The sequence below is a fragment of the Scyliorhinus torazame genome, chromosome 9 (assembly GCF_047496885.1).
Source record: "Scyliorhinus torazame isolate Kashiwa2021f chromosome 9, sScyTor2.1, whole genome shotgun sequence".
In the NCBI taxonomy this organism is placed as follows: Eukaryota; Metazoa; Chordata; class Chondrichthyes; order Carcharhiniformes; family Scyliorhinidae; genus Scyliorhinus; species Scyliorhinus torazame.
This window is the reverse complement of record NC_092715.1, coordinates 200977712-200992467: the sequence shown is the minus strand read 5'-3', so window position 1 is coordinate 200992467 and position 14756 is coordinate 200977712. Positions and strand designations below refer to the sequence as shown.

Genomic DNA, 14756 nt, shown 5'->3' with positions numbered 1-14756 from the left:
TTGTCCACAACCATTCACGCCTGGGTGCAGCAGGACAACGCACAACAGACATGATCTTCATGGCAACTATGAGAAATGTAGGGAACAGCCTTCTTTGATGCTATAAAGGCCTTCAACGCTATCAACCACAAGGGATTATGGAGAGTCCTCCTCAGTTTTGCCTGTCCCTAAAGGTTTTTCACCATCTTCCACCTGCTCCATGATTACATGCAAGCCATGTTCCTGGCCAATGCATCCACCGCAGACCCAATTCGCATTCAGACTAGGGTCAAGCAAGGCTGTGTCATCGCACCAATGATCTTCTCGGTCGTCCTTGTTGCAATGCTCCATTTCACTCTCGGGGAGTTCCCCAGTGGACCAGAGTCAAACCACAGAACAAACGGGAATCTGGTCAACCTCCGCCGCCTGCAGGCCAGGTCCAAGGTCGTCCCATCCTCTGTCATTGAATTACAGTATGCAGACAATGCTCGTGCCTGCACACACCGAAGCCGACTTCCAAGGCATTGTCGACACCTTCACGGAGGCATACAAGAGCATGGGCCTTACATTAAAGATCCGAAAGACAAAGGTCCTCTACCAACCTGTCCCCGCACAGCACTATCCCCTAGTTAGCAAAGTCCACGACAAAGCTTTGGACAATGTGCATCACTTTCCATAGCTTGGAGAATACTGTCAAAAGTGCAGACAGTGACAAGAATCAACACCGCCTTCAATGCACCAGCGTAGCCTTCGCTCGCCTGAGGAAGAGAATTTGTGACAGCAAGGACCTCAGACCAGGCGGCAAGTTCATGGTTTACAGAGCAGTATTGATACCTGCCCTCCTATATGGGTCAGAGACATGGGTTATGAGGCAGCACGGCGGCTCACAGCGCCAGAGACCCAGGTTCAATTCCAAAATTGGATGACTGTCTATGTTGCGACAATTGGAGGATTTTAGGAACATTGGCTTCTAAATACTTAAAAAAAATATTTTATTAGATTTTTCCCATTTTAACAAATTAACAGTAAGACATATAAAGCACAATATTTACAGCAAGAGACGGTTCTGATGTACAATTTACGTGTATCCCTTTCATCAGCCCTCCCCCCTTCCCTTGCTCCCACTTCTCTCTCTCTCTCCTCCCCCTCCTCATCCCCCCCTTTTGTTAATCCGGCTCCATCTTGGCCCCTTCTTTCGCCCTGGGTATTGTATTTTGTTTTCATTTTGTGAATGTTGCTGTTGTCACCTCCGCACTTCCTTGTTCCTATCTGTTCTGTGTGATCCTGTTTGCCCTCATTAGTCCCTCCTCCCTTCCTATTCATTATTGGTTTCTAACAGGTCCTGGAACAGGCTGATGAATAGCCCCACGCTTTGTGGAAGCCCTTGTCCGACCCTCGGATGGTATATTCGATCTTCTCCAAGTGGAGAAATTCCAACAGGTCTGTCAGCCAGTCTGCAGCTGTGGATTGCGCTAATCACCAGCCGAGCAAGATTCTCTGGCATGCAATTAAGGAAACAAAAGCAAGCGCATTGGCCCTCTTCCCCATACGTAGTTCTGGCTGGTCCGAGAACCCGAAAATTGCCACTTCGGGCATGGCTCCACCCTCACCCCCATAACCTTGAACATTGCTTTGAAGAAGGCTGTCCAGAACCCGACAAGTCTGGGGCAGGCCCAGAACATGTGGCTTCTAAATATTGGAACAAGTTATGAGTTCTGTTCTGCAGTGGTCATGGTTTTAAAAAGGATTTTGTTTTACTTTGAAGAAACAGCAGGTGGAATTGACAAGGAATGTGTTTTTTAGTCTAGGCCAATGGATTGTGGTTTGACTGGGGAGGTCCCTGGGAAGTTAATGCGCTTTTGCAACCTGCAGGGATAATTTGTTTTTTAGCTAGGGAGATGAGGTCATTGTTAGTGGAGTACAGAAAGCAGAGAGGCAGTGGGTTTAGAGATACTTTGAGAGAGAGGAGCTGAGTTCTGATCTGCCAGACTCTCAGTCCACAATTCTTTCCAAGTAGGATAGTTTAAACAAAAAGAGTAATAATATTTTAAAGTGCAGCAGTTTTGCCAGAAGACAAGCTGGTGCAGCTATTTGAAGACATTCAGCCAGAGTCTGAAGGGGTTGTAACTATAGCCAGAATTTGTTCTCTACTGCAAGTATTACTAAGTCCTGCTAATTTTAAGCTGGAGTAGGAATTCCATGTTTCTTTTCTAGTTATTTAATGGGAAATTGAATAATTATGCGAAGGGGTAATTGTCTAGTTATGCAAAGTGGTAATTATATTGTTGTGCCAAGGGGTAATTATATTGTCGTGCCAAGGGATAATTGTAAGCTGTTCTTTTTGGTTGTGAAGTTAAAAGTTTTAATATTGTATTTATAATAAAGTTTTGTTTTAGAAATACCAAAGCCCTATTTTTTAAAAGTCAATCATTCCTGGACTGAATCATTCTTTCTGCACAGTCTTTCAAGTAAACTAAAATATTGGGGTTTCCATCCAGTATCCTAGCCACTGTTGGGGCCTGGTCTGAGATTGTAATAGTGTGGAGTTTTGTATGTTCTCCCAGTGTCTGCGTGGGTTTCCTTCAGGTACTCCGCTTTGCTCCCACAGTCCAAAGATGTGAGATTTGGTGGATTGGCCATGCTAAATTGCCTCTTAGTGTCTAACAGTTAGGTGGGGTTAAGGGGAGAAGAAGGTGGAGAAGTGGGCTTGGATGGGTTCAATTTTGGAAGGTCAGGACAGGCTTGAAGGGCTGAACAGCCTCCTTCCGCACCTCTATGTACAGCAGGCGCCTCAAAATCCTGGAGAAGTATCACTAACGTGGCCTCCACAGATCCTGCAAATCCATTGGCAGGATAGGTGCATCAACATCAATGTTCTCACTCAAGCCAATATCCCCAACTTTGAAGCATTGCCCACGCTTGATCAGGTCTGCTGGAGAGGCCACATCATCCGCAAGGCACAGTTAAAGAGAGTGCAGGAGCATGGAAAGGAAGTTGTCTAAAGCAGAGAAAAGTGTTGTGCTTAATAGATGCTGGAGGGATCTAAACAGGTGCTGTTTCCCAGCACAAATCTTGGGACCAATATTCAGTGACCTGGATTTAAGTACTTGCCACAAAAATAAGTAGTTTGGTGAACTGTAAAGTCAGCTGTATGCATACCTTCATTCCAACAAAGCAAGATACAGGGAGACGCAAGAGGTGTTTGAACTTGAGGTTTTCACAAAAGAAAATCGGGAAAACCCATTTCCAATTATCTTTGGGTTAGTAACCACAGGGCATAAATAGATCACCACCAAGAAAGTGAAGAATATTTTTAATTTTATGCAGAGGGCTGTTAGAACAAGAAATGTCCCATCAGAAAGTTAAAGAAATAGAACCCATAATTGTTTTCAAATGGAAACTGGATTGATATTTGTAAGATTTAAAAGGGTATGAGAAAGTTCAAGGGAAAGAAATAGTCTTTGCAAGAGATGGCATAGGCATATGAGCCAAATCAGTAATTACTAATTGGGCTGTGAGATTAATAAATAGCACCCACATACAAGATTAGAAGAGTCAGTCAGTCAAGTTAGGATGCTACGAGTTTGTTTCCCGCGTCTCAAGAGGCTTGATGGAGCAACCAAATTCAGGAGCTGTCTTAAAAGAGTAGGAAAATCTTTACCAGACTGAGGAACAGTCCATAATTTTTACATTTGAATAGAAATTATTTCAATAGAATATTTCACTTACCTCGGAGCCAATGTAAGCCTTCCCTTGAATAAGTTCAGGTGCTGCATAAGCAGGACTCCCACAGCATGTTTTTAAATGGTAATTTAAACCACCCTGCAATAGATAGAACTGAAGCTGTAATAGGATGCAAGACTACTACAAACTCTCAAGTCAAATTTACTTTGCCAATTTTATCCCTTATTGTAACTTACACTCCGAAATTCATCAGCTTCTGTTTGGATTGTTCTGGCATTCCTCATATACCTTCCCAGGTTACCCTAGTCAGCTTTTCCTAATGTCTACTTTCCAATAGCAGTGATAGGAGGATAACCAAAATCTAGTTGCTAGCTAACTCCATTTTCCAGAGATGCCAAGAATTTTACTTTACTAATAGCAATAGGAGCCCCATAACACTTGCAAACTTTTATCAGTTAATGAATAACACACCACCTTTATAAACTACCAAAAGATCATTCAAATCAACTTGGTCTCTTCATAGATGTGACAGCATTAATTATATTTACCTGGTTAGCAACTGAAGGCCAAAGAATTAAGGTAAGTCTATTTCTTGACCATTTTGAAGGGTTAAATTGCAACAAGCTTGATTTGCAAACAGTGATGCAAACACAACAAGGCAATGTCAATTATAGGAAGATTTGTGCACAACTGCCTTCTTGATACTAGTTTCATTGGGATCAATCTTTTCTCCAGTCATAATGTACTGAAATCCCATTAGGTTAATCTTAAGATAGAATTTACAAAGACACCAGACACTCAGCACCTTGCTGATGTATCGAATAATGTATCCTTGTGTCAGATCCATGTTATGGCTTCTCAGTGGTAAGAGGGTTCAGGGTTTTGAGGCTATTTACCGAGCCCTTCCTTTATAAGAGAACAATAGCAACTACAGGATGTCCCAAAGTACTTCAAAACCATTCATTGGTTCAGTGTTGTTATGTAGGTGAATACGCCAAAATTAGACACAGCAATTCTCTTAAAATAGAAAATAAGATCAGTTAAATATGGTTTTCCATCGTTTTGATTGAGGGAGGAACGGTGGGGAAGATACTGGGAAAACTCCATATTTCTTCAGAAAATGTCACAGCACCTTTCAAGGCTACTTGAACAGTACGTCTCAGTTAAAAGAAAAGACAGCACTTTCAACAACATAACATTCTGTCAGTATCACACTGTAGTGCTGATTTAAATACAGATGTGGAGCTCTTTAAAAATGCATTTTTCATATGTTGAAAGTTATTAGTTTCAAGGATCTGTAGATTGTTGGCAGATTATCACTCTTGATTCTCTCAGGATAGCATTTTAAGTGTGAGCAAGGTTAAAAAACTACAGCTGCATAAGTCCATTTGCAGAAAAGAGCTTGTAGCATGCTCAATTTGGATTAGTCTTTAAAAAGTCTTTAAAATGAGAAGCAGGGAGGAATTAACAGCTGAAGGGTTGAAATAAATACTTATTTCTATATCCTGTCAAGGGTACTCCTCAGACACTGAAGCAGTCCACGTGAAAATGCAACAAGACCTGGACAATATTCAGGTTTCGGCCGATAAGTGGCAAGTAACATTTGCGCCATACAAGTGCCAGGCAAAGACCATCTCCAATAAAAGAGAATCAAACTGTCAGCCCCTGGCATTCAATGGCATTATTATCACTGAATCCTCCGCTATCAACATCCTGGGGTTACCACTGACCAGAAACTGAACTGGACTAGCCATATAAATACTGTGGCTACAAGAGCAGGTCAGAAGTTAGGAATCCTCAGGCAAGTAATTCACCTCCCAACTCCCCATAGTCTGTCCACCTACAAGGTACAAGTCAGAAGTGTGATGGAATACTCCCCACTTGTATGAATAAGTGCAGCTCCAACAACACGAGATTGGACCCATCCAGGACAAAGCAGGCCGCTTGACTGGCACCCCTTTCACAAACATTCACTCCTTCCACCACCGATGCACTGTATGCAGCAGTATGTATCATCTACAAGATGCACTGCAGGAACTCACCCAGGCTCATTAGGCAGCACCTTCCAAATCCACGCCCACTACCATCTAGAAGGACAAGGGCAACAGATACCTGGGAACCCCACCACCTGGAGATTCCCCTCCAAGTCACTCACCATCCTGACTTGGAATTTCTTCACCGTCACTGGGTCAAAATCCTGGAACTCCTTCCCTAACAGCACTGTGGGTGTACCTACACCACATGAACTGCAACGGGTCAAGAAGGCAGCTCACCACCACCACCACCACCACCACCACCTTCTCAAGGGCAATTAGGGATCGGCAACAAATGCTGGCCTAGCCAGCGAAGCCCACCTTTGGTAAAAATGAATTAAAACATATATTACACCCTCTACAACCAAGCTGAAGCACAGTGACCTTTATTGTTGCCAGTAGCTCATGAAACCTATGGCACCAATGCACTTTGCCCACAAACACTTGCTGCTGCTGCTTGCAGCTACTCCGACCAGATCTGTTGTCATGGTACATCACAGTTTTCTGTCTTGCACCATCCTCATAGAATTGTGGCTCATCTGCAATTGTTCTGCAATGTCGTCATCCAGTTCCACCTTGGGTGACTCATCTTTCTGCTGCCCTCCATTTTGCCCTCCAGAAGAGATCGATGTAACTTTTCAGCTTTGATCAAATGGCTGAAATGCTGACATTTTCTTTTCTGGACGTCACATTAAGAGTTTGGACATGATCTGATGGCCTCATAGCGCTTGGCTTGGTGTCAGGATGAGGCCATTGAATCTCACAAGAGGCCTCTCTCTCATGAGATCTGCGACGCTCGAAACGCCTCACAAGATGTCACAATCTGGATCTTGCGCTCACTGGGCGTGATCCAGATTTGAATATTTAAATGATCCAACAGGCTAATTTAAGTATGTGTTCACGGGACTTCCGGTGACGGCAGGCAGGAGGCGGCCGCACAATGGAGGGCTCCCATTCGGGAACGGCATTTTCGGGGCTTTAAGCCCGGTCCCAGGGTCCGCGGAGGCGGCAGAAGCAGGGAGAAGGCACGGAGGAGGCACAGTGAAGACACAGGAGGAAAAAAAAAGAAGAAAAATGTAGAGGGTGAGCAAGAAAACGGCCGGAAAAAAAACAGCTGAAGGTCCGTCGGGGAGTGGAAAGGTCACCGCAGGGTCACCAGGAAAAATGGAGGCTGGAGCACCAGGGAAGGCCGCACTGCTTACGGCTGAAGAAATAACAAAGGTAATGGCTGCGGAATTCGAAAAGCAGTTAGCGCAGATTGCGAAATGCATGGAGACGGTGAGGAAGGAGATGAGGGAGGTTTTGAGTGTGCTGGTGGAGGAGGCTGTTTCCCCGGTGAGGGCGGAGGTGGCGAGCGCAGTGGCGGAGGTGCGAGAGCAAGGGGAGGCGCTGAAGGAAGTGGAGGATACGTTATTGCAGCACGGTGATCAACTTGCCTCGATGGGGAAAGAGATGCGGAAGGTGATGGATACTAACAAGGATCTGCGAGGAAAAATGGAAGACCTGGAAAACAGATCCAGGCGACAGAATTTGAGGATTATGGGGCTGCCCGAAGGAGTTGAAGGACCGAAGCCGACTGAGTATTTTGCCGCGATGCTGGGGAGGGGGAGGATCCCTCCTGATATGAACTGGATCGGGCTCATCGGTCGTGGAGGCCTGTACCAAAGGCGAGTGAGCCGCCAAGGGCAGTGACTCTGTGCTTCCGTAGTTACAGAGTGAAGGAGAAGGTCCTGAGCTGGGCCAAGCAGAAGCGGGTGGTGCAGTGGGCTGGAGCTGGTATACGTGTATACCAGGACTTTACGGTGGAGCTGGCGAGGAGACGGGCTGCCTTCAACCGGGTGAAGAGGGCACTGTACATTAGCAAGGTGCGGTGCGGCATTGTATATCCAGCGAAGCTGAGGGTGACTTACAAGCTCAGGGACTTTTATTTTGGAACGGCGGAAGCAGCGGAGGAGTTTGCGAAAGCAGAAGGACTGTGGCAGAACTGACAAATTGAGGAATGGCCATGTGCCGATGTAACCTCATGACTGTATCTTCTTCTTTTTTGTATCACTGCGCGCGGGTGTAGAGACTAAAGGAGCCAATGTTGTATATATTTGGACAAGGGAAGGGATGGGACTTTCACTCGAAATGAGGGCTCTTTGGAGTGTAGGTGGATATGCGGGGTTTGTGTGCTAAAAGGGGATCTTTGGGCTTTCCTAGGGCCGGGCAAGTGGGAAAGGGACCTGGGCGGGGGCCTCCACGCTGGCCGGTTTAAGCCGGCCAGTGAACGGGAGTGAGGTGGGGGGAGGGGCTGCGGCCATCGGAGCCTGGCAGAACAGGGTCCGAATGGTCTAGCCGGGGTGGAAGGTTGGGGGGAAGGAACCGAGGTCGGGAGGAGGAATTTTACAAGAGGCAGTGGACGGGAGGAGCTGGAGACCTGGGGCGGGGGGAGCCGTGTAAGATTAAGGGTGACTACGGGTAATCCCCGATTCCTTTTTGTCATTTGTTTATGTAAACATGCGGGTTGAGGTTTGGGGGTTGGTGGGTAGATGGGATCATTGTTATTATGGGGACTGACATATCTTGCTGATTATTGTTTATTGTTGATGGATGTAAATGTGGGAGAAAATGTGAAAAAGGAGGAGAATAAAAAAATGTTTTTAAAAAAAGTATGTGTTCACGGGATTCTCCGGTGCCCAGGACTGAATGGCTGGGCCTGGGAGACCTCGTCAGGTTGCCATTTAATACTGGTTTTCACAAATGTGGACCCGTCGTAATGGTACCTTGGGGCCTGGGGGGGGGGGGGGAAAGAGTCTTCCAGGTCATTGGTGACCACTGGGTGGTCAGGGACAGGCCAGAGTGCCCAGGTACCAGGTTCCACTGCCAGGGATTGGGCACGTGAGGCCTTCTGGAGTTATGGCCAGGTTTTTTCCGATTAAATCATCCCTTCTTTTTGCTCTTGCAATTCATTTGGAATTTTTAGCACATGCATTAACATCTACATTTCAGAGGCCTCTATTTTCTTTCACAGATCTTACTTATTGGCCAGGTTACTGAGGCATACAGGAAAGTGGATAGAATGTAGCATCTTATGATTTTTTTTCCTGGTTCCAGTTTGAGCACCACAAGCACTATATAACCAAAAGTACAATGGCTGCAGAAAATATGGATAATACAAACTTTTCAAAATACAACATTGAAGATCAACTACTCATGGCTAATTTTCTGGTCACCAGGATGAACACAAATATGCACTGCAGGGATATCAATTTATCAGTGTTGAAGTTCAAAAGACATTTGACCAAAAAGCAATAAATCACACAAATTAAATTGTTGTTGTGGGTGTAGCCTAAATGCTGCCAGAATTTTCCATTGATAATGCATCAACAGCTTCACAAAATTAAGTGTATAACAAACTTTTTGCAGGACCGCTGTACTTACTTTTGGTTTCGCGCATAGGCCAAAATCAATTAGTTTTAAATTATGATCTTCATCTATCAGTAGATTTTCCTATGGAAGAAAAAAGTTAGATTACTTAATGCAAACACAGAAACTGAAATGTTGGCCTTGCATCAAGACCTGGCCACCATGATTAATAAGTGCTGGAAATCAGGAGTTGAATTGCGAACTGCATGAGAGGATAGAAACCATCTCTCCAAACCCCAAAAGAACTCTGCATGTCCAAAACATATGCACCAAAACGCTGCTCCATCATTACAGCTCCAACATGTTCAATTGTTGTAAACCCTGGTCCTACTCAGCCTGCCTTGCGAGTTCATAATTCCGTTAAATGACCTTCATGTAGAGGTCACATGTTACCCTACAACATACTATTATACAATAGTGAAATAGGAGTATGCGAGTGTCATGGGAGTTCAGAGGCTCTCCAGGAAATGACACATACTGCACAAAGCTGTGAACAGAGAAGAGAACAACGTGGGAGAACAACGTGGGCCTTATTCCAGCCAACAGAATATCCAGTCTGAGAATTAAGAGAAGGATAAAATTACAAGCACATAACATTGTCAATCTTTATCTGGTTGGATCTTAGAAACAAATTTCCAAGCAAGATTCCTAAATGATAAGTTGCTGTAATTTTTCAGTGCTTTATAGTTATACTGCAAGTTTACTTAATAAATCCACTTAGTTCATGAAATGGTTGTTTCCGTTTCATACACTAACCTACACTTCCCAACTACATTCATAGGCCACAGAGGTTCTATGTTTGCAGCTGAGTCTGTCTGGCTAATGCATCATATAATGTAATGAGCTATACCATATAACAGTTCCAACAAGACAACCCTGCAAAGGTCCAAGTGATTAAAAGCACTAAGAGTCAATCCAAATACATAACACCAACAATATATCATTTAAAATTGCGATATCTAACAGAGTGAATTTTCTTTCTGCAGTTTCCTCCAGTAATTAAAAATAATTTTGACTGGAATTCTGTGCTATGTTTCTACTCCTGGTAGCATGTTATATTACCATGATTGTTGTATTCTTTGTCCTTTCTTCCATAATGACCCGATGTAGTGTTGACAAAGAATATACCAATCAAAAGATTGAAACAAAACTAACGTAGTATTACACTACTAATTAAATGAAGTTCAAACACTCTACTGAGCTACAGATAATTAAATGATATTGAATCTGTCTTAACTCAATAATCTATCTAGTCGTTAACTACACTATGATCTAACCTCATGCTATCTCTATCTACTCTAAGCTTCTTCTTGTGCTTTCACCATGCTTCTCCTTATGCTATTCACAGAATTCCCTGCGAGGCTGTCTTAAATACGGAAAAGTAGTAACGCCCTCCAGTGTTTGATTCACACAGATGCAATTATTAATCCTTCACTAACCTGACTATATGCATATCATTACATTCTGCAGATCGGATTGTTTCGTTTCTTGTATTGGATCTCTAGCAGTTTTCACCTTATAAACTGAAACTTCTTCTTGTGTGTCTGGCATTAGTGGGATAGCATGCACAGGATTATTACTCACCTTACTATTCCAATATTGACTATTGGAAATGACATGCTATTTTCACCATGTTTCCTCTTCTCTTGGGAGATAGAAAATACCATGCCGATAAAAATTACTAGATTTATCCAGATTAAATAATGCTGGGTTTCCCAAACTTTTCCAGCCACTGAACTCTTTTGACCTCCCTAGAGTACTGATGGAACCCCTAAGAAACATTCTTATTGTATTGAAAAGTTAATTTCAGATTTCAGACATGCGCATACACATAGACTCACCTCTCTCACACACACACACTCCCCTCTCAGTCCCAGCCCCCCTTGGCCTCTTGATGCAATCTACCTTGCTCTCCCGTCTGGTACCCTTCACTTTCAGCCTTGCCTGTGAGTTTAAATAGTTTTCCGGTATTTCCAGCTCTTCCAGAGGCCGGCTTCTCAGTGCATTGGCCTCTAATAGGCTGGCCAGTGCACTCATCAGTAGCCAACAAAGTGAAAGAAATACCTTCAATTGATCAAGCTGGAAGGGCAGCTTATCTTTTCTTAATTAAACGGCCGGACCTACTGCATCACGACTGGGTGAGTCTTGTGAAACCCCAGGGCTCCTTGGAACCCAATTTGGGAAACGCTGAAAAAATACATGGAACATTACTGAGCAGCAGAGAGATACAGCACAGTAAAATTTAAACAACTTAGTTTCAGAACACAGGCCATGATTAGAGCTTGGAAACAGAATATAAAGTCGAAATGTCTGGACGTCTTTTATGTTTTCTTCACAGGTTACCTGCCCAAGGTTAGAATATTGTTCTCTTTTCTCTCTTTAAACTAGAGTATTAATTTCAAATTAGGGATAGTATAGCTGTAGGCGAATTCATACGAGTATTTACAGAGGTCTCGAGGTATTAATTAAAATGAACAGTTTAAACAGGACATTAACTAGATTGTTAACGAGTCAACAGAGTTTGTTTTTCATACATCATTGATGGGCATCAGAGTCCTGCTTGCAATTCTTGTGCCATATAGGAACTTCAGGCGCTTGATGAGTCGGTTGGGGGGGGGGGGGGGGGGGGGGGAAGAGAGAGGTTGTTGTATTCTTTTGAATAAATAGCATTTGTTTTCATTGATAAAGTCTTTGAAAGGTCATCTTTACATCTGGTGACAAAGATAAATTATTTTGAAATGGACGCTGGCCCGACACCTACGAGTGTCATGTTCTAATCGAAGTCTGAAAAAGTACTCATCAGAATGCCTCTCTTTTGGCAAACAGATCCATTTGACTTCTCCCCAGAGGACTGGACACAATATGTCGAGCCCTTGGCTATTATTTTCAAGCAAACAAAATAGGGGAGGAGGCAAAATTCGAAGCAATTCTCCTACGTGTTTTTGGAACTCAGACAAAGAACAAAGAAAAATGCAGAACAAAGAATAGTACAGCACAGGAAAAGGCCCTTCGGCCCCCCCTAGCCCGTGCGGATCATGATGCCCTAACCAAAAAAAAACCTTAAAGAACAAGACCTATAACCTTATTTGCAGTTTTACAGCCCCAACCGCGCAGGACTCCAAATCCTTTCGTGAGCTTGTAGATTTAATGAGCTTGTGGATTTGGTGAAGGCTCAATTGCAACCTCAACCATCAGTAATACTCCAGAGATTCAAATTTAGTTCGAGGGCAAGAGCGCCAGGCAAATTGGTCATGATTTACATTATTAAACTTTCTATTTTTTAAAATACATTTAGAGTACCCAATTATTTTTTTCCAATTAAGGGGCAATTTAGCGTGGCCAATCCACCTAAGCTACACATCTTTGGGTTGTGGGGGTGAAACCCACGCAGACATAGGGAGAATGTGCAAACTCCACACGGACAGTGACCCAGGGCCGGGAATCGAACCTGGGTCCTCAGCGCCGTAGTCCCAGTGCTAATTTACATCACTAAATTGAAGCAATTATCGGAAGTTTGCAATTTTGGAGCCACCCAATATGACACTTTACAGAATAGGTTAGCCTGTGGCATGAACAACGACGCTATTCAATGCAGATTGTTTGCAGGTTTTGACATAAATTTTAAACAAGCAATGGAGATAGCACTGGCCGTGGAGAGCGCTGGAAAAGGTGCACAAGAGCTGCAGAACACACAAAATGGCTCCATTGACAAGTTAGGGCAGGAATCTGCAGCCAGCCATGGCGCCGGAACCACCATAGATGTGAAGCAGGAAACATTTGAGCCACCAACAAATTAAAAAAGGTACAGAATAGGCAGTCAGTCAGTAATGCTCAAAAGGAACTGCTATTGATGTGGAGGTAACCACACTCCATGTTGGTTCAACGTGGCTGAGTGTTTTTGTCACAAAAGAGGACATTTGATAAAACAGTCCAGAGTGAAGTCAAGATCAGAGAGTAATCGATCAACCAAGATGCTACAGGTATACAATGTGGAAGAATCTAGCACTTGTGATTCTGGTATTCACTTGGTTTAATCTAAAAAAACTAAAGATAGACCCTATTACTCTACGTAAATGGGAAGCATCTTAAGATGGAAGCGGATACAACAGCATCAGCCATTCTAATGGGCAAGCATACATTTCAGTATGCACCCAAGAGGAGTGCAACCATTGAAATTGAACAGCATTTCTGCCAAGTTGAAGACTTGTACAGGAAATGCAATGAAAATAAAAGGCACCACAATGGTGTTACAATTTAAGTGGATCCAGATCCAACTCCTCAATTAGGGCAAGACTGGTACCATATGCCTATGAGAGAAAGTGGATACGGAGTTAAACAGGTTGTAATAACTAGGCATTATCCAGCCAGTTCAGTTCTTGGAAAGGGTAGCACCTATGTATTGAAATCGGACAATACCATCCACATTTGCGGGGATTATAAACTAATAGTTAATCAGGCCACCAAGCTGGACAAATGTCCAATCCTGAGAATTGAAGACCTGTATGCAAAGCTGGCAAGAGGTCAACCTTACATAAGCTGGATATGTGTCACGCGTACCAGTAACTGGAATTAGAATACACTTTCCAGGGGTATGTCATAATAAATGCACACAAAAGCCTGTTCCAGTACACGTGTTTGACTTTTGGCACCTCTTTGGCATGTGTACTATTCCAAAGGACAATGGAGAGTCTGCTACAGGGGCTGTTGTGGGTTGTAGCATACCTTGATGATGCCCTTATGACTGGATCAATGGAGGTTGAACATCTATCAAACTTAGTGGAGGTGTTAGAGCGATTTCAGGAGGCTGGAGTTTACTTCAAGAAAGAGAAGTGCACCTTTCAAACCACTGAGGTGGCTGAGGACCTACCTGGGGCACCGTGTAGATGCACAAAGATTACATGCAGTGAAAAACAAGGTCAAGGCAATAAAGGAGGCATCTGCCCACAAAAATACAACTGAACGAAAATAGTTTTGGGGGATAAACTACTATGGATGTTTCTTTAACCAAATTTATCAACAGTATTGGCCCCCTTGCATATTCTGCTAAAAAACACCATTGGCAGTCTTGGAATGTTCCCCAGGAGGAAGCTTTCAACAGAGTAAAGCCATTGCTTGCAAATGGAGTAAAGCAATTGCTGCATTCTTCAAATTTGTTTGTACACTTTGACCCAATTAAAGAAATGTTATCGGCCAGTGATCCTTCTCCACATGGTGTTGGTGCAGTGTTGTCCCATGAGATGGATGACAGCTCTGAAAAGCCGTTAGGGTAACTTGTCAAGAAACCTCTCAAGTGGTCGAAGTAGGCTCCTCACATATCGAGAAGGAAGCACTATCAATAGGCTTTGGTGTCAACAAATTCCACCAGTACCTTACATGGTACACACTTTACCATTATTTCTGACCACAAACCGCTTGTGTCTCTTCAAAGAGGAGATGGCTATCCCGCTAATCGCCTTGGCAAGAATTCAATGATGGCCATTAATTCTGCCCTAAGAATATACTTTCAAGCACCGACCTGGAACGAACGTAGCAAGTGTGGATGCTCTTAGCTGCCTATCCTTGCAAGAAACCATCATATGCACTCCTGAACCACAAGAAATTAATGCTGCAGTCTCAGTGAAGCAGATCAGGCACTGGACCAATCAAGGTTTA

General features: G+C 43.6%; 1 protein-coding gene across 5 annotated transcripts in view; it reads right to left on the bottom strand.

The window, feature by feature from the left end:
• The window catches only part of melk (maternal embryonic leucine zipper kinase), a 145610-nt gene that overhangs the window by 65364 nt on the left and 65490 nt on the right, over positions 1-14756 (bottom strand). For all 5 annotated transcript variants that reach the window (XM_072516978.1, XM_072516980.1, XM_072516979.1 and 2 more), the window contains 2 exons: positions 9120-9188; positions 3709-3801 (listed from right to left, as the gene is read on the bottom strand). In XM_072516978.1, the coding sequence (XP_072373079.1) occupies positions 3709-3801; positions 9120-9188 (162 nt within the window). The remainder of the gene's footprint in view (positions 1-3708; positions 3802-9119; positions 9189-14756) is intronic.